We start from the raw sequence: 26,751 nt of genomic DNA on the forward strand, positions 1-26,751 counted from the left end.
ATCCTGATGATTACTAAGTTTTTGGAGTGTGGTAGAAGGAGGATAGAGGAAGTTTGGCTAACAGGTATCAAAACAGAGAGCTGGAATGTTTAATGTTCTACATCACAGAGGGGTGACTATAGTTCACAACAACCTATTTTATCTTATGAATAAATATACAACAGGAGTTCAAAGCCTCCAAATATAAGTAATATAAATAAAGGGAAATGTTTATTACCTTGATTTCATCAGTATGTGTATTCTTTTATTGAAACATACTTATAATTAAATATCTTGGGATAAATTTAAATGAGGATACGAAAGACTTCTACAATGAAAATTATGAAAATACTAATAAATAGAAAAATACTCAAAAACCATAAAAATTATCCATGTTCAAGGATTGGAAGAATTAATATTATCAAATTGTCCATACTACTCAAAGCATTTTCCAGATTCACTATAATCCCCACTGAAATACCAATGGCATTCTTCATAGAACTAGGAAAAAAATCCTAAAATTCATATAGAAACACAAAAATGCCTACATAGCCAAATCAATCAAACAACAAAAACAAAGCAAGAGGCATCACAATACCAGATCCAAAGACATACCATTCATTCTAAGATGACTGAATTGGGAAAAATATTCTGATTCTGACTAGAGAGAGGAAGGTAGCAGAAGAAAAGCAGAGGATGTACATTCCCAGGGAGTTAGAAGTTTGCAGTAGAAATTCTACAGAAGGAAGAGGGACACCTTGGAGCAGCATGGAAGGTACAGATGTGCAGCAATGAACATGGACACCACATATGGCTCCCACAACAGGGAGCTGGAGGAGGCACCAACTTTGAAGAGTGAGGTAAGAACAGACTATGGTAGCACATGCTACTGGTGATTTTGCCTGTTTGAGATCCTTGCACACTACACTGTCTGCATCCTCACTGGAGCCCTGGTGTGGGGGGGACAGGGTACCCACCTAATCCAGCAAAAGAAAAGCACATTTTTTTCTCCTTATACCCCTACAAGGGCTTCTGGCTACCATCCAGGAGAAGGCACCATTTTGACACCAGTAGAGACTGCAGAGGATCTGGTGCACACCTGTCTGCAGGGGATTTTACCAGAGGGAAAAAGGTGCCTTCCTCACTGACGTTGAATCTGGCTAGGAAGGTTGACATAGGACTGTGAGGTGCCCTAAACCTCTCAATATATAACAGGTTCCAGGGCTCAAACTGCCAGGGTGGGGCACTCACAGGCAGCTGGCGCTAGGAGGGTCTCTGATCTCTCCATATAAGGGGCAGGCTCACGGAGAAGAGAGGGGATACTCTGCAACCCATGACTATGGGAGTCATGCCTGCTATGACTGTGGGAATTCTGTGACTGCAAGATAGAATGTAAGGTATAGCTGAGTCTCTAGGCAATCACTGTGTTTGGTTTCAAAGTTTCAGAGTTCCCTGATAACTGGGATAGGACATTGCAGAGGGTTCCTTTCCACAGTGAGGACCACTGTGTGGTTCATGAACCAGTGTAGATGGAGGTTGTACCCACTGTGAGCTAACCCCAGTCATTGACCATCTTGGAAGAAAGGAGTTAAGGTTGCTTATTATACCAACAGGTATGATCATATCCTCTACCCCGCTGACAAGAGATCTACCACACCCAGCATAAGTGTCACCCTGGATATTTGCCCCATCCTGGAGCCTTGACCAGAGCTTCTTGAAAACACCCAGCACATACCTCTGGGTATTCACTGAAAGAGCAGACACTCTACTAAGCCACAGAGGCATAGTTCAAGGATAAAATCCATCAGAGAAGAAGACCAACAAGTATTTCCATAAATGCCTAAAAGTAAATACAGACTTTAAGGAAACAAGAATAAAGACAACATGACTCCCCAAAAGGGTCACAACAGCACATTAATATTAGAATGAGAAGACAAAGAGATTGATGAAATGCCTGAAAAGGAATTCAAAAGAATGATCATAGGATTATTCAGAAGAAATGAGAACCAAGTTAATGAATTAAAGAAATCCATAAATTTTTCCCATGAGATTTAAATTTAGAACAGAAATCAAACAGATATGAGGAATGAAGAAATCAACATATCAAATAAAAAATACAGTGGAAAGCCTTAACAACAGACTTGGTTAGACAAAAGAACGAATATCCAAGCTAGAAGACAAATCTTTGAAAATGCCTCTGCCAGACCAAAGAAAATCACAGAGAAGAAATTAGAAAAATTAAAAAGTGTTCAAGATTTATGGAATACTATAAAACAACCCAACATAGAAATCTTAGGAGTTCCTTAAGGTGTGGAAAGAGAATGGATTAGAGGCTACTCAGTGAAATAAAAGCAGAAAACTTCTCTATTTTGGTGAAAGAAAAGGGCATCCAATTACAGGAAGCATATAGAACTCCTAAAAACCATGGCTGGAAAAGATCTTCAGTGTGACACGAGGTAGTCAAATCTTCAACATTAAAACCTAAAAGTTTCTAAAATATTCACAAGAGAAATGTCAGATTACTTTCAGAGGATCTCTAATTAGTCACACCTGATTTATCATAAGAAACCATACTGGCTAGGAGAGAATGGAGAGACATCATCCAAGTCTTAAAAGAAAAAAACTGTCAACCCAGAATACTATACCCCACAAATCTCTCATTAATAAGTGGAAGTGAAATAAAGAACTTCTATAGCAAACAGAAGTTGAATTAGTCACCAATCATTCAGCCTGAGAAATGATGTTTAAGCATGTGCTACATATAGAAACACAGAGAGTTATCATTATGAAAGAATGTAAAGGCAGAAAATCTCCTAGTGAAAGTACAAAGGAAATCCAAAGAAAACAATAGAAATATGGGAAAATGGCAGGACCAAGTCATTACTTAGCAAGAGTAACTTTGAATGTAAATGGCTTAAATTCTCCAATTAAAAGATACAGACTGGCTGAATGGGTTAAAAAAACAAGACCCATCTATTTGCTGCCCACAAGAAATGCAACTCGGCAACAAAAATACACACAGACAAAAGGAGAAAGGATGGAAAAAGATGTTCCATGCTAATGGAAACCAAATATGAGCAAGTGTATCAACCCTGATATCAAATAAAATAGTTTAACCAAAAAAATGTGAAAAGAGACAAGGACATTATGTAATGATTAAGGGATCAATTCAACAGGAAGATGTGGCTAAAATGCATGTATGTGCAACCAATGCCAGGACACCTGACTATTTAAAACAAATGTTAATGGATCTAAAGAGAGTCATAGATTACAATACAATAGTAATTGGGTACTTCAACATCCCACTTTGATCAGTGAACAAATCAGCTAAACAGAAAATCGACAAAGAAATAACAGCTAATCTACACTATTGACCAAATGCACCTAACAAATTTCATCCCATTGTTTTCATCAGTGCATGGAACTTTCTCTAGGATAGACCATATACTAGTCCATAAAGGAAGTGGCAGCAAATAAAAAAAAAGAAGAAAAATTATACCATGTATCTTTTCTGACCACAATGAAATGAAGTCAGAAATTCAAGAATCAATCTCTAGAAAATATTCAAACACTTGGGGACTGAACAACACACTCCTGAATGAAGAGTGGGTCATAGAAGAAATCAAAAGAGTTATCAAAAGCTACATGGAAATGAATGAAGTACAGTACAACATATCTAAACGTATGGGATACAGCAAAAAGTGTTAAAAGAATTTTATAGCAATTAGTGCATACATCAAGAAATCAGAAAGGCATCAAATAAATGAACTAACAATGCATCTCAAGGTCCTAGAAAAACAACAAAGCAAAATCAAAAGTAGTAGGAGGAAATAAATCATTATCATTTTTTAGAGAAGAAATAAAATTTAAACCAAAAGAAAATTACAAATATTAGATGAATAGCTGTTTTTTGAAAAAATAAACAAAATGATATACTATTGGTCTAACTAACCAAAGAAGCAGAAGACCCAAATTAACAACACCAGTGATGAAAAGGATATAAAACAATAAATACCACAAAAATAAAAGAATCATCAGGGTTTGCTACAAACAGCTATATGCTAAAAAAATTGGAAAATCTAGAAGAAATGGATACAACCTTAATATTTACAATCTACCGAAATAGAGTCATGAAGATAGGAAACCTAAACAGACCAATAACCAAGATGGAGACTGAATTAGTAATAAAGACCCTCCCCCCCAAAAAAAAACCAGGATCAGATGGCTTCACTGCTGAATTCCACCAGACTTCTAAAGAAGAACTCATTCCAATTTTTCTCAAGGTATTCAAAACAATTGAAAGGAGGGGATCATCCCAAACTCCTTCTATGAGGCCAGCATCACCTTACTTCTAAAACCAGAAAAAGATGCAACAAAGAAAGAAAATTATAGACCAATATCTTTGTGACCATAGATGCAGAAATCCTCAAAAAATATTGCCTTAATGAAATCAAACAACACTTCAAAAAGATCATTCACCCAGACCAAGAGAGATTTATCCTTGGTATGCAGGGATGGTTCAACAGATGAAAATCAGTAAATGTAATGCAACACATTAACAAATTGAAGAATAAAAACCATATGATTATCTCAATAGATGCAGAGAAAGAATTTGACAAAATACAACAGTCTTTCATTATAAAAACTTTAAGCCAACTGGGTATAGAAGGAATACTACTCAACACAATCAAGTCAATTTAAGACAAACCCCAAGCCAGCATCTTAATGAATGGGGAAAAGTTGGAAGCATTTCCACTAAGACCAGAAGCAAACAAGGATGCGATGCCCTCTCTCACCATTACTATTTGACATAGTCTTGTAACTGTATTACTGGAGAACATTGGGGAAACTCTGCAAGATATTGGCATAGGCAAAGACTTCTTGGGAAATATCCCAAAAGCACAGGCAATCAAATGGGATTACATTAAGCAGAGAAGCTTCTTAACTGCAAAAGAAATACTCAGCAAAGTGAATAGGCAACTGACAGAATGAGAGAAATTATTTTCAAACTATGCAGCTGATAAAAGATTAATATCCAGAGTCCAACAGGAGATCAAGAAACTCAACAACAGCAAAACAAATAATGCAGTTAAGAAATGGGCAAAGGACTTGAAAAGGTATTTTTCATAAGAAGAAATTCAACTGGCCAACATATACATGAAAAAATGCACAGGATCACTAGGCATCAGGGAAATGCAAATCAAAACCACAATCAGGTTTCACTTCACCCCAGTTAGAATGGCTCTCATACAGAAATCAACAAACAGCAAATGCTGGCAATGATGTAGGGGCAAAGATACCCTAATCCACTGTTGATGGGAATGTAAACTAATACAGCCATTGTGTAAGACACTATGGAGATACCTCACAAAGTTGAAAAATAGATTCGCCATATGACCCAGCAAGCCCACTCCTGAGAGTTTACCAAAAGGAAATGAAATCAGCATATCAAAAAGTTATTTTTGCCCCCATGTTTGTTGCAGCTCAATTCACAATGGCTAAGATATGGAATCAACCCAGATGTCCATCAACTGATGACTTGATAAAGAAATTGTGGTATACATATACTATAGAATACTACTCAGCTCTAAAAAATTAAATCCTGTCTTGCAACAAAATGGATGCAACTGAATAGTGAAATAAGCAAGTCTCAAAACGATAAATATTATATGGTTTCCGTGATCTGTGGTAACTAATAGGGTAGCAAAAAATTATAATATATATGAGTGAAGTTGACATTTTGAGATTCAATGATTGTTTACAGCCCTGCCTCTACTGTTAAGGAACACTTGGGATTTTTTTTTTTCTTTGTTCTTACTATTTATTGAACTCTTCACTTTGTTTAGGGTTAATCTTATGATTATAATATAAACTGGAAGTAGATTATTATAAAAATTAAAAGAATAAGGAATTAATAGGGAGGGGAGGGTAGGAAGTAATACCATGCACCTAAATCTGTATATATGAAATACCTGAAAATTGTTCATAAAAAAAATTAGGAGATGACACTGTGGTATAGTAAAATAAGCCTCTGCCTGCAGCACTGACATCTCAAATGGGTGCCAGCTTGAATGCCTGCTGGTCCACTTCTGATCCAGCGCTTTTCTAATGGCCTAGGGAAGCAATGGAGGATAGCTCAAGTGCATGGGCCCCTGGGCCCCTGAACCCCTGTGGGAGACCTGGAGTAGGCTCTTGGCTTTGGATCAGCCCAACTCCAGCCATTGTGGCCATTTGGGGAGTGAACCAATGAGTGGAGGACCTCTCTGTGTGTGTTTCTCCCTCTCTCTAACTGCCTCTCAAATATTTTTTAAAATTGTAAAAATGAAAATAAAAGACATACCATAAGGGTATTATAACCAAAGCAACCAAGACAGCATGATATTAGCATAAAATGAGATGTGTAGTCAGTGGAACAGAATAAAAAACCTAGGAATAAATCTACATATTTACAACCATCTTATATCTTTGACAAATGTGTCAAAAGCATTCCCTAGAGAAAGGACAGTCTCTTCAGTACCTAGTACTGGGAGTGTTGGATTTCCACATACAAAAGTTAAAATAAGACCCCTGGTTTATATTGAATACCATCATTAACTCAAAATGGGTGAAGGATCTAATTGTAAGACATGAAACTACTAAAGGAAAACATGGGGCAAGAACACTTAAGACATTAGGTTAGGCTATGACTTTTTAAGTAAAACCACAGAGCTGAAGTAGACAAATAGGATTATAGCAAAATAAAAAACATCTACGCAACAAAGGAGGTAATCAACAGAATGAAGACATATCCAACAGAAGGGGAGAAAATATTTGAAAACGATGCATATATATGTATATGTATTTCAAGAATATATAAGGAGCTCAAGAAACTCAACTACAACAAAATAATCCAGTTATAAAGGGTTCTGAATAGATACTTTTCAAAAGAAAAATACAAATGGTTAGCAAATACATGAAACAGTATTTAGAATCACTAGCCAGCAGGGAAATACAAATAAAAACCACAACAAGGTATTATCCCACTCACATTAGAATGGCTATTATCCAAAAGTCAAAAAATGACTAGTGCTGGCAAAGTTGTGGGGAAAAGACAATACACTGTTGGTGTGAATCCAAATCAGTACAACCATTATGTTTTTATTCTATTATGGTATGCTTTAATTTTTTCTCTTTATCTTTTGTGTATGTTGTGTCTTTATTTTGTGGTTACCATAAGGATTATGTGAAGCATATTGTAATCTACTTTAAGATGATAACAACTCAACTTTAATTTCATACAAAAGTTCCAATTTTATATTGTTGATATCATCTTTTACATGTTTTTATATCATGTGTCCAGTAGCAAGACATTGTAGCTATAGTTCTTTTTAATGTTTTTTATTTGAATTGTAATCCTGTATTTAAAATTTATTTACACAGCATTTCATATTAGAATATTATAAATTGAGGCATAAATTTACCTTTACCAGTCCATCAGCATCAACATCAGCCTTAAGACCATTCTTTAGTATGTCTTGTAAGACAGGTCTAGGGTTGATGAGCACTATCAGTTTTTGTTTATTTGGAAAAATCTTATCTATCCTTTACTTTTCTATTTTTATAAAGATTTATTCAAAAGTTGGAGTTACAGAGAGGAAGAGGGAGAGACAGAGAGAATCTGCTGGTTTACTCTTCAGATGTCTGCAAAGGCCTGGGCTGGGCCACACCAAAGCCAGGATCCAGGATCTTCCAGGTCTTCCACATGAGTGACAGGAACCCAAACACTTGGGCCATCCTCCACTCCTTTTCAGGCCATTAGCAGGGAGCTGGTTTGGAAGTGGAGTAGCCTGGATCCAACTGGTATCCATATGGGATGTCAGCATTGTACATAGGCAACAGCTTTACCCACCATGCCACAAAACTGGCCCCTGTCCTTTACTTCAAAAGGACAACTTCCCGAGATACACTGTTATTGGTTGGCAAGTTTGTTTGTTTCAGATTTGGATATGCCATCCCAATCTCTGGGCTTATATGTTTTCTGTTAAGAAGTCTTCTGATATCCTGATGGATGACAACTTGTATTTGAGAAGTCTCTTTTAGCGCTTTCAAAAATCTCTTTGTCTTTGACTTTTGGCAGTTTGATTATAATGTGTCTCTAAAACCTTATCTTTGAAAAGAATCTGGGCAAACTGTTGAAATCTTTATATATACTAAACTGATTTTCTGTATATAGAGAATTGAAAATGAATCTTGATGTGAATGGAAGGGGAGAGCGAGTGGGAAAGGGGAGGGTTGCGGGTGGGGGGGAAGTTATGGGAGGGGGAAGCCTTTGTAATCCCTAAGCTGTACTTTGGAAATTTATATTCATTAAATAAAAAAATATATATATATATAAAAATTACCTAACTTTACAAAGACAATTGGGTGTGGAAAATAGTGTCAGATTTATCAGAAATATATGTTAGAATTAAAGAAAAATCAGCAATTATAATAAATGTATTTCCTATGAAAAAAAAGAATCTGGGATCATTGAACTTTATGAATCTGAATATGCATATCTTAAGATTTGTGGAGTTTTCCTCATTGTTTCTTTTAACAACCTTTCTTTGTCTTCTTCTTTTCTGCTTTTAAAATTCCCATAATGTAACCAATACTTCCCTTGATGGTGTCTTGTAAGTTTCATAGACCTTTTTCCTCGTTTTTATTATTCTTTTTTCCTCTTCTAATGGGATAATTTCAGAGATATGTCTTCACATTTAAAAGTTCTTTCTTCTACTTCATTAAATCTGGTATAGATGCTGTTACATTTATTTTCATTTCATCTGTTATATTCTTTGGCTCTAGAATTTCAATTGGTTCTTTTTTCTGATTTTCTGATTTTAATTTCTGTTGAATTTTCTCATTTTATTCATGTATTATTTTCCTGAGTTCTTTTTTTTTTAACTTTTATTTAATGAATATAAATTTCCAAAGTACAACCTATGGATTACAATGGCCTCCCCTCCCCCATAACTTCCCTCCTACCCGCAACTCCCTCCCTTTCCCACTCCCTCTCCCCTTCCATTCACATCAAGATCCACTCTCAATTCTCTTTATATACAGAAGATCAACCCAGTACATATTAAATAAAGATTTCAACAGTCCGCACCCACACAGAAACACAAAGTGAAACATACTGTTTGAGTACTAGTCATAGCATTAAATCACAATGTACGGAACATTAAGCACAGAGATCCCACAGGAGGAGCAAGCACACAGTGACTCCCGTTGTTGACCCAACAAACCGACACTCCAGTTTATGGCGCCAACAATCACCCCAGGCTCCCATCGTGAGTTGCCAAGGCTATGGAAGCCTTCCGAGTTTGCCGACTCTGATCATATTCAGACAAGGTCATAATCAAAGTGGAAGTTCTCTCCTTCCTTCAGAGAAAGGCACCTCCCTCTTTCTTTAAAATGCTTTTCTGTGTCCTCTTTTGCCTTGCTGAGCTTCTTTAAAATAATTATTTTGAATTGTATTTCAGGTAACTCGCAGTTCTTCATTTATTTGAAGTCAGTTTTTACAATAGTTATTGTTTCTTCTTGACATCCTGGTTCCTTGCTTTATATTATTTAAAAATATTATTTATTTATTTGAAAGGCAGAGTAAGGGCGGGGGGGGGGGGGATGGAGTTCTTGCATCATTTTCCAAATGGCCACAATAGTCAGGACTAGACCAGGCCAAAGCCAGGAGCCAGGAACTTCATTCAGATCTCCAAAATTGGTGGCAAGGACCCAAGTACTTGGGCCATCTTCCACTACTTTTTCAGTCACATTGGTAGGGAGCGGGACTGGAAGTGGAACAGTTGGGACTCAAACCAGCACTCTGTTAAGGGATGCTCCTGTCGCATCAACAACTTGCTGTACCACAACCAGACACATTCTTGCCTTTTCATGTTTTTAGTGGTATTGCATTGATATCTGTGCACTTAAGGGAGCAGGTCCCTCAGTATTTTTAAATTGTGTATAGTGGGGAAAGACTTTCACCTGTGGGTGTCTTCAGGAGCTCTGGCTGGGTGAGGTGCAGCACCTCCTGTTATAGGAAGGATGCAGTGTCCCAGTCTCCATGCAGCTGAAGTCAACCATGGGGATCCTTGGCAGTCAAAGCTTCAGACATCTGCAAAAGCTGAAGTGGCAAGAGTTGTTGGGGTCCTCCAGTTCTCCATGTCTTCAAGAAGGGAAGTTCTAGCCAAGAGTATTCCTTTTGACACAAGGTTGTATGCCCTGGTAAACGTGCAGCCATTGTTGTGATCTTGTGTGCAGATGTACTCTGAGTAGCATTGATGTTTGGTGTGTAGATTCTTAGAGCAGCATTGAAACCAGGATCCTGTGGGTAGAGGCATGTGAAACTTTTGTGGCACACTGGGTACAGGTACATTTGATGTGGCAGTGGCACCAGTGTCTAAGGCATGGGTGTATGTAGCTTATGACTCAGCCTTGTGGGAGATGAGCAGCAGCAACTGGTGTTAACAGGATGAAGCAGAGGCTTGAGTCCTGGGGACAGGGCACAGGGTAGCAGTGTGCTGCTATAGTGAAGGAAAGTGAAAATTCTGATTCAGGGTTCAGGGGCAGGACACAGTCAATTTTTAATCAATTTTAAAAGATTTATTTTATTAGATAGAGATGGAGAGGGAGAGGGAGAAACATTTCTTCCATCTGTTGGTTAACTCCCTGAATGGCTGCAATGACTGGGACTAGGCCAAGCTGAAGCCAGGAGTCAGAAACTCCATCTGGGTCTCCCATGTGGGTGCAGGGGCCCAAATACTGGGCCATCTTCCACTGTCTTCCCAAGTGCATTAGTAGGGAGCTGAATTGGAAAACAGAGCCCTTGAATTGGCACTCTAATATGAGATGCCTGTGTCACAGGCAGCCGCTTACCTTGCTGTGCCATGACACTGGTCCCCTCAATTGTTTACTAGTGGATGTCCAATTTTTTAATCATCTTTTGAAATACTGTATTTTCCTTGGAATTAGCACACCATTGAATATTAATTAACAATGTATGTATGAGTTTGTTTCTGGGCATTCTTCCATGACATTTAATATCTATATCTGTCTTTTTGCCAGTACCAATCTGTCTTGATTCCTGTAACTTTCTTGAAATGTATAATACAAGTCCTTAAACCTTCTTATTTTTCAAAATCATTTGGATTATTTTAGATTTTAGATCCATTATATTTCTAAATATACTTTACAGTCATGTTTTCAACTTCTTAAACAAGAAATATGCTGGAATTATGTCTGCAATTGCTGTGAATTTACATATCACTTTGGGGAGCATGCATGATTAATTTTAGGTCTTTAAGCAAGTTATAACTCTCCCTTTATTAAGGTCTTCTTAAGTTTTTCTCATGAATTATTATAATTTTCAGTGTATAGATTTTCCACATATGTGGCTACATTTATTACTAAGTGTTTCACAGATTTGATGTTATTAAAATGTTGATTGTTCTATACATTTTGGTTCAGTCAGTTTTTTTGTCTAATTTGTTTTGTCTAATGCATTATCAATTATTGAAAAAAGAATGTGTCCTCAACTTTAGTTGTGGATTTGTCTATTTTCCTTTCCAGTTTTATCATGTATTTTGAAGGTCTATCATTAGATGAATCCATGCTTAATGTTACTATATCTTCTGTATGAGTTACCCTTTAATCATTCTTCCTATTTGTTCCTCAAAATTTTCCTTGTTCTGAAATATACTTTGTTTATATTAATGTAACTTCAGCTTTATTTAAATTATTGTTTTCATTGAATGAGAACATGTGAAGGCCAGTGTTGTGGTGCAGTGGGATAAGAAAACTGCCTGCAATGTTGACATCCCATATGAGCAACAGTTTGAGTCCCCACTGCTCTGCTTCCGATCCAGCTCCCAGCTAATGTGCCTGGGAAAGCAGCTGAGGATTGGGCCCTGCATCCACATGGGAAGCCCTGATGAAGCTCATGGTTCCTAGCTATGTCCTGGTCCAGCCCTGGCTGTCGCAGGCCATTTGAAAAGTGAACTAGCAAATGGAAGATTCATTCTCTCCTCTCCTCTCCTCTCTCCTCTTCTCTTCTCTTCTCTTCTCTTCTCTTCTCTTCTCTTCTCTTCTCTTCTCTTCTCTTCTCTTCTCTTCTCTTCTCTTCTCTTCTCTTTCTTCCTCCTCCAACCCTCTCTCTCTCATGTATGTGTTCCTCCCTCTGTTTAACTCTTTCAAATAAATAAATCTTTTTTTTAATGTGATATTTGTCTTTCTCTGCCTTGCTTGTTTTATGGTTTCATCCACTTGGATACAGATGGCAGAATTTCTTTTTTATGGCTAAATGTTATTGTGTACATGATTGTGTGTGTGTGTGCATGTGTATCCACACACTCACTGCTAAGACATTGTGGTTGATTCCATATCTTGGCTATTCTAAATAGTGCTGCAAAAAAAAAAGGTAGTGCAAGATATCCAAAAGTCTGCTTTGTGTCCTTTCTTTTTTTTTTTAATTAAACTTTTATTTAATGAATATAAATTTCCAAAGTACAGCTTATGGGTTACAATGGCTTCCCCCTCCCAGAACTTCCCTCCCACCCACAACCCTCCCCTTTCCCACTCCCTCTCCCCTTCCAATCACATCATGATTCATTTTCAATTCTCTTTATATACAGAAGATCAGTTTAGTATATATTAGGTAACGATTTCAACAGTTTGCCCCCATATAGCAACACAAAGTGAAAAAAAATACTTTTGGAGTACTAGTTATAGCATTAAATAACAGTGTACAGCACATTAAAGACAGAGATCCTACATAATATTTTTTTAAATTAATTAATTTTCTATGCCATTTCCAATTTAACACCAGCTTATTTTTCATTTCCAATTATCTTTATATACAGAAGATCGATTCAGTATATAATTAGTAAAGATCACATCAGTTTGTACCCACGCAGAAACACAAAGTGTAAATATACTGTTTCAGTACTAGTTATAGCATCACTGCACATTAGACAACACATTAAGGACAGATCCCACATGGGATGTAAGTACACAGTGACTTCTGTTGCTGACTTAACAATTTAACACTCCTGTTCATGGCGTCAGTAATCTCCCTAGGCTCTAGTCATGAGTTGCCAGGGCTATGGAAGCCTTTCGAGTTCGCTGACTTTGATCTTATTCCGATAGGGTCATAGTCAAAGTGGAAGTTCTCTCCTCCCTTCAGAGAAAGGTACCTCCTTCTTTGATGGCCCCGTTCTTTCCACTGGGATCTCGCTCACAGAGATCTTTCATTTAGGTCGTCTTCTTTTTTTTTTTTTTTCTTTTCCATGGTATCTTGGCTTTCCGTGCCTACAATACTCTCATGGGCTCTTCAGCCAGATCCGAATGCCTTAAGGGCTGATTCTGAGGCCAGAGTGTTGTTTAGGACGTCTGCCATTCTATGAGTCTCCTGTGTATCCCACTTCCCATGTTGGATCGTTCTCTCCCTTTTTGATTCTATCAGTTAGTATTAGCAGACACTTGTCTTGTTTGTGTGATCCCTTTGATTCTAGCTACACATTTTTTCTCTCTCAGAGTTGCATTTGGGAACTGCAATGGATTGGCTGTGGTGGATTTTATACAGAAGACAGTACTGCTAAGCATGGGAACCTTTGATCTGTATAGGTCAAGTGACTTATACCAGCGACAACCACGGTCCCCTCGTAAGAACAAGCAGTTCATCGCAGGTAGGAAATAAAACAAGATGGGTTATAAACTTGATTTGTGTATCCTGTTTTCTTACTTTTAAATTTCCTTTCTTCTGTGATGTTATTCAAATGTATGCTGCTATTATTTACAATACCATACAAGTAAAGTGAATTGGGAAGAAATATAATGAGACTCTGAAAGGACAAGGGAGATGTTTAAACTATTTGCTGTTGAAGATAGGAAGCATCTCAAGTTTGTTAGGTTGAATTGCTAAGAAATAATAGAAAATAAGAAGCTATTAAATGTAAGAATACTATGAAAATCAAACATCTGGAAGTAAAAAGCCCTTGCAATGGTTGTGTTAACCAAGTTAACTTTCTTCCAATATCTCTGACCATGTTAAAAAGATCATCTTAGATCATTGACTACTTTTAAGTCTTCAGTTAACTCCCTTATTTGATGAATAATGACTTTATTAGAAGCATTTTCATAAATGTAGTAAACATTCATACACAATGAAACATGGCATTTTTTGTGGGACCAATAAATTGTTGAATTAGCTATAAAATAAATAAAGTTAATTGGGAAATAAGTTTTAATGTTAACATGACAAATTATCCAAAGTTTTACTGAAATTCCAGTCTATAATCAAAGAGTTGGTGTTGTAAACAGTAGCAGAATTTTGTGTTTCCTGCCCACTGACCTAATCTAGTTGATAAAAATATTGAGCAAAATGTCTACAAATAGAATTTTGCAATAGCATATTGTATGTTATTTTAAGCAAGTCTTTTTACTGCTTTGTTCTACTTAAAATAATTAACTGAATATTAAAGACTCTACTAAGTATGCCCATGAGAAGAATATTTTGTAATAACAATTAAAAGATGATGACAGGTGTTACCAAATGACCAATGTGTCAAATTTAAAATCTAACTGATAATAAATGAATTTCCCCTTTGGACTAGTAAAACTTAATATACTGAAATTCTGCTCCTTTGATAACGTCTTTTGTAAGTCTAGCCTTTTTCCAGTTGCTGATTTAGACCCTTTCAAGGACACACACTTAGTCCTTCAGGAAATGAGAGGGTTTTTTTTTGTTGTTGTTAGAGATACTGATTTTTAGCACTACTTTAGAAGTGCTGGAAAATTCAAATTCTACATGTTCTGCTTAGCTACTAATGGTTTTCTTAAGAGAGACATAAATGTACCAGAAGATTCCTTCAAAATTGAGAAATGGAAAGCTGATTTTTGAAAGTTCACATACTAGAGGACAGGGAAATGTTTGGGGACAGTGGGTAATGCTAAAAGCACCAATTCAGTAAGACAAACTCTGGGTCTTATGAAAGTAGCTAAGTTCCTTTCTATATCTACAAAGTGAAGTGAAAAATTATGTATTTTGATAAAAGTAGTACAAATGTTATTCAATTTTATTTAAACTTGTGCCTCAACATTTATAATCAGAGCTTAGAACTTAATAATTATTATAAAATTTACGATATATGAGTTAAATTGACATCTTTTCTTTTGATTATTGTTTATAGTCCTTGCCTGTATTCCTGCTGAATTTAGGGTCCTCTTACTTTAAACTCTTAATTTAGTGGAGCACTAAGCCTTTAACTATATAAATTAAAAATATATCTCAAAAATATTTTAAAAATCCAGGAAGAACTGTGATGATGTCATACACTTGGTTTGTATTTAGTGTCCATGACTGCAACTAGTGCTCATTTTATATTATATACATAACATATTAAAGACTAAAATCCCTAAGCTTGCTTTCTAATTTCTGAATAATTAAAGATGACCATTTTGACATTGAGGTAATGCATATATATTATTTATAAGCCAAATAAGTATACTGTATAAAAACATGTAGAAAAATATACCATCTCTTTTTATAAGATATTTCATCAAATAAAATTGCTAAAACATTCTCATCTGTCATCTATCATCTCTTAATTTCTAATTGATTTATTTTTAATATTTCCTCTCTAATTCGACTACTTAATCTTGCTGCAATTTCTTCATCTTGGCTGTTCTAGATTATGGTATGATATCACTTCCTTTCACTTTAGACTATTTTTCTCTCTTTTCTCTGCCTGCTGCTGATGCTGATGTTCTGGCATGTTCCAAAGACAACTTTTGCATGCGTGGCCTATCTAACTTTTATCCTGATTTAACGAAACGGATCCGTACTTCCTATCAGAGTAAGTTCTATAAAGGTTAGGCAAAAGCTTTTTCAGTTTCATAATGCTTGGGTTAATCCATTTGTCAAAGCTCAGTAATGTGTTTTTTTAAAACACATTCTGCATGCATGCAAATTTTTGTTTTGTTATGGAAGTGCAACCTGTTAATTTACTAGAGTTTGTTATATATGTGTTTCAAATCATTATTGTCATGAAGCCACTCTCTCATATTGTGTCAGTGTTTATTTCAAATCATTCAGAACATGTCCTGTCAGTGTAAGAGTCAGTGTCTTGTGAGGAAGAAGAGTCATGATGTCTTTGTAAATAATAAACCTGGTATACTAGTATCAACCATAGTTTGAGGATTTCTTATTTTTGGAAACCTTGTGCTTTTTCCAGTTTTATAACATTATTCTAACCAGGGTCACATTATTTGCTGCTTTTACGTGATTAATTCTCTTATAGATAACTAAGTATGCCTAATTTCTGATGCTTTTTACTAAAGTTGGATACACAAACATGCATTTCTATAGTGACTTTAGATACCAAACACTGAAGTAGAGGAATTAAGTTCATAAACGAAAAGGCAAACGATATCAACATTTACTATGAAAGTCAATGCAGATTTGAAGATGGCTAGAGTAAGCAATTCTAAAACTGGTGCAGAAAGGATGGAGAGTCAGTGTGTGTTTGACAAAAGGGGCAGATGATACTCTGGCAAATGTTTATTACATGAAAAATGTTTATAATATGTTGTTATATAATGGTTAGCTTGTTAATACATACAAGAGGGCCTAATATTTTTCTAAAATACACTTATGTACACTTATTACCTCAAATCTATTCACATTCACATGGGTATGTTTTTTGTAACCTGAATTTCTTCAGTCCTCACTAGCTTATAGTTTCTAATGGCATCATATCAGTTATATAAATTAAAACTTTAAATGGTTTTTACCCTCTCATGTACAGAAGTCAATCCCTTAAAATTTTTCTGGGACTTCTCAGAAGGCAACTTATTTTTGCTCAAAAGTATTCTCTAGTTTTCTATTCTATCAGTTCATCCACTTTTGGGGCGCTTCTCTTTGTTTCTACTCTCTGTGCTTTGTATATGGACATTGATATCTATGTTGGCTTCTGCTGCTCCTAAGCCCTATAATTACTACAGACTATGATAACAGTGCCTCAGTAACCCCAAACATTTGCTTACCCCAGGGTACTCTTAGGAGACATTATGATATTTTTTGACATCTGAAAACTATTTGAAATTTCAGTTTCCATAATAAAGTTTCATTGATACTAAACCACACTCATTCATTTTTCATGGTATCTGTGGCTACTTTCATGCTACAATGGCAGAGTTAAGTAGTTTCACCAGAAACCATGTGGCCCACAGCCCTAAAATATTTGCCACCTTACTCTTTACATAAAAGTTTCCTGATGTCTCATGTATACCATCCTTTTCATACCTATCTCCTAGACAACATAAAGGGTTGAAGCCAAAACCTTTCACATAAATCATCTCCAAATGGTTTATCACACATATTCAGACTTCTGAATCTCAGCCTTTCAAAGGAGGAATTTTCTCTACATTGTAGAGTGGGGTAGGGGACAAAAAGTTTCTAGGATATGAGGTTGTAGAATTCACAAACTTACTCTTCATGCTTTACTGTATTTTCTGTTTTTCCTATAATAAATATGTTATGCTTTTATGGAAAACCAGAAATTGGAAATTGAGAATAGGGACAGGAGTAGGTTCTTGGTTCATCAAAAATCTGTAGTACCAATCATGATGTAAAGGACACAGAAGTTCTAAGGAATGCTCAATAATCTTACAATCCCTTAAGAAAAAAAAGTCAAATCTTTCAACCTTTCATTCAGGGTCCTCTAAGATTCATGTTTTTCATTTACTTCTTCAAATGATTTTTCTACTGCTCTCATAAAAAACATTCCCCTTAAGCCAAGTGTGTGTGTGTGTGCTACTACCCTTTTGATTTACACTTACCATTGCTTCTCAGGAGATGGCCTGTTCAAATTTCACTTCATAGTGCTGCCAAGAGCTCTATTGTGTCAACTTCTTTGTTTAAATGCCTGCAGTGTATAAGTTTGTACACAGTAGGGGCCTGCATTGTTTAGTTGGCACTGTCTCTATTTATTTGTAGGGATACATATTTTTATGCATAGGCTCTACCTTTCCAAATGCATGACAAGAAACTGAAATTCATATCTAAATTTTTTATGTCTTTTATGCCAGTACAAGTCATGAGCTCAGTAAATATGTTATGATGGTAGTAGGTTAGAACGTGGCACCTGGCTCCTTTCTTTCACCTAAACAACTAGGAGAATTTTCAGATCTAACAGATGGCAAAAGAACTAGCTTTTGTACTTAGAATTAACTGGAATTTTGCAAAACTGGTCATAATTTCTTTTAACTAAAGGAAACCTAAAATGTCAAGATAGAAGTAAAATCAAGTCAATAGGGATCAACCTTTAGCTTAGCAGTTAAGACTCTGGTTAAGATTCCTGTGTCCTACATCAGGTTTGATTCGTGCCTCCAGCTCCCAATTGCAGTTTCCCGCTAATACTGGGAAGCAGCAGTGATGACTCAAGTAGTTGAATTACTTCCACCCATGTGGGAGACCCAGATTGAGTTCCCAGCTACCAGCTTTAGCTGATCCTGGTCCAGGTTGTTATAGGCACTTGGGAAGTAAACCAGAAGCTGGGACGCTTTTACTCTCCCTGTTTTTCTCCCTCACCCTAATTCTCTCCCTCTTTCCCTCTCTCTACCTCTGGGGAAAAAAAAAAATAGATAAAGTTCTTAGAAGGATTTAAAGAGACGTTTTTACCAGTGAGCTCCATGGAGGCTCAGACAATCCCTGGGGTTTTTTGGTTTTGTTTTGTTTTATTTTGTTTTGTTTTTTGACAGGCAGAGTGGATAGTGAGAGAGACAGAGAGAAAGGTCTTCCTTTTCCATTGGTTCACCCCTCCAATGGACGCTGCGGCCAGCGCATCTCGCTGATCCGAAGCCAGGAGCCAGGTGCTTCTCCTGGTCTCCCATGCGGGTGCAGGGCCCAAGCACTTGTGCCATCCTCTACTGCACTCCTGGGCCACAGCAGAGAGCTGGACTGGAAGAGGAGCAACCGGGACAGAATCTGGCGCCCCAGCTGGGACTAGAACCCGGGGTGCCGGCGCCACAGGCAGAGGATTAGCCTATTGAGCCACGGTGCTGGCCAATCCCTGGGGTTTTAAATCAGATTTTCTAAAGCCCTTCCCCCTTTGATAATTAATAGTATATTTCATGAAAAAAGATTAATTATTTAATGATACAAATGTATATTCTGGAATTTTCTTTTAAAAATTAATTTTATGGAACTAGGCATTTAGCCTAACAGTGAAGATGTCCATGTCCTACATTGTAGTGCCTGGGATGATTTCTAGCTCTTGCTCTTTATGCCTTGGGAGAAAGTGATGAAGGCTCAAATAGTTGGGTTCCTGCCACCTACATGAGAAACCTAGGTTGCACTCGTTAGTTCCTGACTCCAGCCCCAGACCTGGCTCAGTCCTGGCTATTGTAGGCTTTAGGGGAGTGAACCAATGGGTTGCAGTTCCTTCTGTCAGTCTGTCTACCTGTCTCTTTATCTCTATCTCTGTCTCTATATATCTGTTTCTCTGTCTCCCTGCATCGCAAATAAAATAAAAATAAGTAAATTTTATGGAAATTAGGTTTGAAGTTTAACTATTGCTTAAAATAAAATTAGTCATATTTGTATCACCTCAATTTACTATATAGAAACTGTACAGCAATTTCATGAGTTGTTCCCCAACTTTCAGTAAATTACATCTGCATTTTCCCTATATGAGAAGACAGAACATGCTTCCACTGAGTGTCCATTCTATTCTGGAGTTGTTTGAGGCAATCCAGCAGGGTCATACTATTTAATGGTCATTACAACCCGTTGAGGCAGATTGATATGTAATAATAGATTCCTTCAAAGATAAGAGAACTGAAGCTAAATGACATTAAATTAGTCTCTTAAAACTACACAGAGTAAGAGGGAACCAACCTTATACATACTTGATGCTAAAGTGACTACATATGCTTTGTACTATATGATACTGTATCTCTTAATGTTTTGGGTACATTAGAAACCAAACTCATTATTCTGTAATCAGAAACCACCTTTTTCCTAGTTTTTACCCACTATCAATGAAATAATATATTCAAAAACAAAACTAAAATCTTTCATATATTTAAAATGAAGAGATAGGACAAATGTCTCTTGAAAGGTCCCTTCTATCTCTAAAAAATTTTAATTTATTAGATCAGTTTTTCTCCTGAAGTGACACTACATTCTGTTTTGAACCTTATGCCTTTTCATTACTGGAGAAACATTTTTTTTTAGATTTTATTTATTTATTTGAGAGGTAGTGTTACAGAGAGAGAGAAAGAGAAAGGTCTTCCATGTGCTGATTCATTCTCCAAATGGCCTCAATAGCCGGAGCTGGGCTGATCCGAAGCCAGGAGCTTCTGTGTTTCCCATGCACAAGCACTTGGGCCATCCTCTACTGCTTTCCCAGGCCATAGCAGAGAGCTGGATCAGAAGAGGAGCAGCCAGGGCACGACTGGCATCCATATGGGGTGCTGGTGCCACAGATGGAGCCTAGCCTACTACACCACAGTGCAGGCCTAGAGAAACATTTTAATTCCAATCTTTTCCTGGGCTCATTCACTGGTCACCCTATAGCCTAGATTAGACTCCAAAGAGTCTCATTCCCTAAAACTTTGAATTATCATCTTGAAATCTTTTATATAATAAAATAATACAATTTTATACCTAAAAGGATAATCCCATGTATTATAGGTCATGATTTGTGGAAGCAGTTAAATTCTTTGGAAAGGGCAGCAGATGTATGATCAGAAAATTTAGATCAAGTACTACCTTTTATTTAACTTATTAACTACTGCCTGCAATTGTAATCTTAAGCAAGATATTCAATTAATATGTGATTATTTCTTATATATAAAGTAAAAGTAGTAATCCCTACCTACATTTTATGGATTAATGTTTGTAAAAGCATATCTGTAAATACTAGATAGTACTCTCTTAATAAAAGATGAAACCAAGCCATAGAGACATTAAATAACTTTTTTGGAATCATAACCAATCTATAAAAGAGTTAAGGCTAAAATTCAAGGTGCTACCTCATTACCTAACTCTCTTTCTACTAGTTATAATAAAATAAATTTTTCTACTTAAAAACTTAATTTTCCATTTGAATCAAAAGAAGTCTTCAGGTAGACTATAATCAAAAAATTGTGCATCAGTTTCTAATTTTGGAGCCAGGAGATCCTTTGAAGAGTTTTATTCCTGCCTATGGATGCTTTCCCTCTTTGTCTGATTGAGTGTTTTCATAGTGTGGGGAATGATAGCAGATTACTAAAACACAAATCATAAAAATAAAGAAGAAAATAAAGAAAAGTGGAAGAATAAGATAAAAAGCAAAGACAGGAAATAAATATTAAAATGAATGGAGAGTCAAGAGTGGAGGAGAAGTAAAGAATAATAAAATAAGGAATACTTCAAGGGACAAAAATCAACATTAATTATGATAAATAATTAATGAGGAGCAATCCATTCAATAAAATACCTATTGAGGGGGCCGGTGCCATGGCTCACTTGGCTAATCCTCCGCCTGCAGCGCCAGCATCCCATATGGGAACTGGGTTCTAGTCCCGGTTGTTTCTCTTCCAGTCCAGCTCTCTGCTGTGGCCCAGGAAGGCAGTGGAGGATGGCCCAAGTCCTTTGGCCCCTGCACCTGCATGGGAGACCAGGAAGAAGCACCTGGCTCCTGGCTTCAGATCAGTGCAGCGCCAGCCGTGACGGCCATTTGGGGGGCGAACCAACGGAAGGAAGACCTTTCTCTTTGTCTCTTTCTCTCACTAACTCTATCTGTCAAATAAAATAAAATAAAATACCTGTTGAGCAATTCTTATATCAAACAGGTTTCTAGACTTAAGTGTCAGATTATCAGTGAAGAATGGTCTTTTCCTTCCAATTATAACAGACAATATACAGATAAAATAAATATATATGTATACTATTATAAATGAAAAAAGGTAGCAATCTATGATAGAAAAAAATTATATATAATAGGATAAATATGTACCTGTTTTTTAGAGTCTGGTCAGGAAAGAGTCTGTCCAAGGAGGACACATTTAAGTGAAGCTTGAAAAGATAAGGCATCAATCAAGCTTTGAATTTCTACTTTCAACCAAGATAGACCAACAGACATCAGATTTAATTTCCTGCCTAAAGCAACCAAAAATAAATAAATAACCCTGACAAAATGAATGAAACTATCAATGGTTTTAACATATAGGACACCGAACAATAAAAAAAGTGATCACTTGACAGATGGGAAACAAAAGAAGTGAACTCCTACAATCATACCCATTACTGCCCTGAGGGAACATGTAGACTGTAGCAAAGAGAGGGGAAACCCTAAATTCTCTTAAGTGGAGGAAATTGAGATGAAAAACCAGGAAAACTAAGATAGCTACCTCTGACAAAGAATTCTAGAAATCCATAGATTTCACCTGGAATAGAGTACTGGTCAACACATGTATATGATGAAACTCCCCAGGCACAGGTAAAGAACTATCTGAAAGGATTAAAAGAAATAGGTAAGAAATCAAAAACACGCTCCATAAAAGTACATAAAGATAAATCAAACTTATTGAAAAGTAAAAATTTCTGCTCTTCAGAAGACGTGGATAGGATTGAAGTTAATCCATACACTAGGAGAAAATATATGCAAAGTATTTATCTAATGAAAGTCTAGTATCTAGAATATATTTTAAAAATTCTTCAAGCTCTGTAAACAAGTTGGCAGAAGATTTGAATAAACAGGTCACAAGAGAAAATATACAGATAACATAAAAAAGATGTTCAATCACATTCATCAATAAGGAAATGCAGATTTGGCTTGAGTCTGTGTCATGATATTATTTACAAACAACAAAAAACTTCAGTTGGAGTGAGGAGTGTGGTAGCATGAAAGAGTTCCATTTTAGACAGGTTTATTTTTGTATGTCATATATCCAGGTGAAGATGTCAAGTGAACAGGTAAATCTGAATATCAGACAAGAGATCAAGGGCTGTAAAGTGAGTCTTTTGCATGTAGGTGACATAACGGCATGGGAATTAATGAGTTACCAAGAGAGGAAGAAAGGAGGGCTGAGAGGAGGAAGAGGTGATGATTATGTAAAGAGGTATAAGAAATTTCAGGAAGAGAAGTTGCCAGGGAGAAAAGAAAAAATGAGAAGAATGACACAGAAGCAAAGAGAAGTGTTTCAAGGAGTGGTCAACTCATTATCAAATACTACAGATAGGATTAGTAGGATAAGCTAAAAAATGACTAAAGCCTCTGGCCCCAAGAAAGTTACCAGTAACCTTTCAAAAAGGATAAAAACAATAAAATAAAAATAATATTTGAAATGTGAGAAAGCCACACAAGTGAATACCTCTTGCAAGATATTTGGTTATAAAGGGGTATAAAGGAGTATAGAAAAATGGATCTGAACTTGAACAGGGATAAGGTGTTAAAAGGAGAAGTCTTTTATTATAGAGGAAAAAGCTAATTTTTAAGTTATATATGATATTGGAAGCTTCCCCCCCCAAATATATCGAAATGTGGCCCCTTAAATTTCCCCAGAAGTCTCATCTGGGTCACCATATAATATTGGAATTTGGCCCCCCCACAAAATATATTGAAATGTGGCCTCTTAAAGTTCCCCAGAAGTCCCATCTGGAGTGCCACATATGTTAGCAGAATTTGGGGTGCCATACTATATCACCATATGTTTATTAATAAATCCCCAATACTAATAAGCCCGAGTGGGTTCTTGCCTAATATTTAGAGGAGAATTCTAAATACCAGCATAAATGAACAAGGCAGCATGGTACATTTTAAGCTTTTATTTAGTGCAAAAGATGCAAAGGAGAGTGAGAGCTTTATCTAAGAGAGAGGGGTAAATCTGGGTTCATACCGAGTACCAGGAACCAGCCATCAGGAAGAACATCTAGGCCAGGAAGCCTAGGATGCGAATCCACATGCCCTGGAGGTGCAGGGCTACAGCCAGCCCCCTCCTGGCAAGAGACCAGGATGAGGGAAAGGGACAGGCACACCCTATCCCAGGCTTTGAATCCATTCTCAAAGGGGAGTGGTTAATTAACCTGATTGGTGGGTACCCAAGCGTGGCCAGATAAGGGCATGAGTTCACACAGGGCCGTGGTAAAGGCGTAGCGAAGGCATGGTGTTCCGGCTCACAAACCTAATCAATTTTAACCTGTATGCCTGTCTACTTCATATATACAGACTAATCCAAAGAAAAGACATTAATAATGAGGCACGAGAAAATTGCTAAAGGAGTACCTTAAGAAGATGAGGAGGAATAGGAATTACCATGTGTACAGGATTGGCATTTAATGGGAAGCTTTCTAAACAAAATAGATAAATAAAAGGAAAGAACAGAATGACTGGATAAAGAAGTATGTATGATTTGATTAAGAGATGAAATGTTATCATTAGATCACTCATTTTCAGTTCTACATTTTAGTATTTTTTTCTTTGTGAAATCAGTTTGAAAGTAAATTTTTTTGTTCTAAACCTTGTGATGACAAGCAGCTATAATGGACTAGTAGGGGAATTATAAGCATCAATTTTTGAACTTACAAAAATCAACAAAGAAATGCAAAATGAGAGAGATACCAGGTAGCAAAATTTGTGGGTTTTCTAGAATAAGATAATAGCAATCTTATCATGAGTTAAAAATAACAGGCTAATTCTCATATAAGCTAGGGCAGCAGTTCTCCCCAGGAGACATTTAACAATGTCCAGGGATACTTTTGGTTATCATAATTAAGGACAAAGAATGTTCTACTGACATCAACATGCACTGAAATAAGTGATTTTATTATATACTGTATCTCCATAACAAAATATTATATAGCAAATAACAATTGAGTAAGAAAGTTCTTTAAAGTGTAAACTAATTATGTGGGTGGAAATACCTGTGTATAGGTTATAAGTCTCCTAGAAAATACCGATTATTTTATTTAGCATTCAAAAGTTGCCACTTGAAATATTACCTTAATTATGTTTTCAAGTAAGATAACTTACAGGTGTATATTCCTAAAACTTGGTTTTTAAAATTTGTCACAATTTGCTGTATCCAAGGGAGTTATATCTTCTGTTACTCTATCGTTTATTTACCATAAAATACCTACCACGTCAGTAATGGATTAATCAACTGGTATCCATTCCTCTGATTCCTCATGTCTTCAATCCAGCTTTCAAAGTATTTCCAAAATACTAAATTAAGTGACAGAGGGGTTTTCCATTCCAGACAGAATGTTGGAAGACCTTATCCCTGTGATAGCAACACTGGTAACAACAACAATAGAAAAAAAAATGGTAATGACATTTGTAAAAATAAAAGCATCCCTTTTTGGGAGGTTATTGAAGAGTGATGAATTCAAAGACGTCTTAACTGAATGCTAAAGAAGGAAGAGCCATTCATAGGAGAGAAGAAAACTGCAGCTGCTTCCATAAAGGGGACAGGTTTCTGAATTGGGCCTACCAGAGGAATGGGTCTTCCAGAGATAGATGTAAAGAATAGAGAAAGACAGTGAGATGTAAGCACTGTATGATCTGGCCTGTAGATTGAAATATGGAAGAGTCCCATATACAAAATAAATCATTCAACTTGACAATTAACTGTCACAAACCCTTATCATTCCAAGAATTTTCCTGAAAAAGTAGAAATGCAGAAGGGACTGGGAAGCAGAGAAATGCAGATGGTCTCAAAGTGCTTACATTCCAGGGTGATTACACAATTTAACCAAAAGATTAGTTAAAACTATCTGAAGCTGCATTCTAACCCTGGCCTTGCACAAATACTGAAATCAAGGGTCAGCCCTTTGGCAAAAGGAGTGTGGGACTTTGAGTTACCAACTAGAAGGCAAGGAGAATTTCTTGATCCAGTTTGAAACAATAGAACTAATTAAAGCTGCAACCCAACCCTAGCCTAGTTCAATAGTTTGTGGAATCTGAATGATCATCACCTCATTTGAGCTGCCCAACAAAAGATATGAAAAAGAATATATATCATATACTTTATACATATGTGTACTATACTGTATGCAATATTTCAGCTTCACTATTCTTACATATTTCACATACCATCAAAAATTAGAAAACAGGAAAAAGAAAATCATGATTCATATTTAGATGAGGAAAAAATCATTCTCAGCAAATCTGTAGATTAATTTAATTGAAATTAGCAGGCAACTTTTAAACAACTACTGTAGGAATTTATTTAAAAGATGAATTAGAATGGAAGAGAAAATAAAACTCTGAAAAGGAAACAAATAAGAAATTAAATGAAAAATAAAGTGTGTGAAACCATCAGAGATCTTGGAAATATATGTCAGTAGAAATAATTCAAATAGAAGCATAACATTTTCTAAGTGTGGCTGTAAGTTTTTCTAAATTTGAAAAGAAACATCAAAAAAACCCTAAGTCAGAAAAATACAAAGAAAATCACAATTAAGACTTGATAGTGTATAAAGCCACTGCTTGAGATGTCTGCATCCCACATCAGAGTGTCTGGGTTCAAATCTCCTGATCCAGCTTCCCACTAATGGATCTACTGATCCAGCTCCCCTACTAACCCTGGGAATTAGCAGATGAGAGGTCAAGTACTAAGGTTCCTGCCTCCCAGCTTGGGACCTGGCTGGACTTCCAGGCACCTGGCTTTTTAGCCTGGCCCAGCCATAGCTTTTGAAAGTATTTGAGGACAAACCAGCAGATGGAAGATCTCTCCCTGTCCTTCTGTCTGTCACTCTGCCTTTTTAATAAA

The 26,751-nt window shown here is 36.4% G+C and overlaps 1 protein-coding gene across 4 annotated transcripts in view; it reads left to right on the forward strand.

Annotated features, from left to right (window-relative positions):
- Positions 1 to 26,751, forward strand: part of STXBP5L (syntaxin binding protein 5L) — a 443,316-nt gene that overhangs the window by 331,472 nt on the left and 85,093 nt on the right. For all 4 annotated transcript variants that reach the window (XM_062208715.1, XM_062208727.1, XM_062208721.1 and 1 more), the window contains one exon: positions 13,528 to 13,679. In XM_062208715.1, the coding sequence (XP_062064699.1) occupies positions 13,528 to 13,679 (152 nt within the window). The remainder of the gene's footprint in view (positions 1 to 13,527; positions 13,680 to 26,751) is intronic.

Source organism: Lepus europaeus, chromosome 2 (genome assembly GCF_033115175.1).
Source record: "Lepus europaeus isolate LE1 chromosome 2, mLepTim1.pri, whole genome shotgun sequence".
In the NCBI taxonomy this organism is placed as follows: Eukaryota; Metazoa; Chordata; class Mammalia; order Lagomorpha; family Leporidae; genus Lepus; species Lepus europaeus.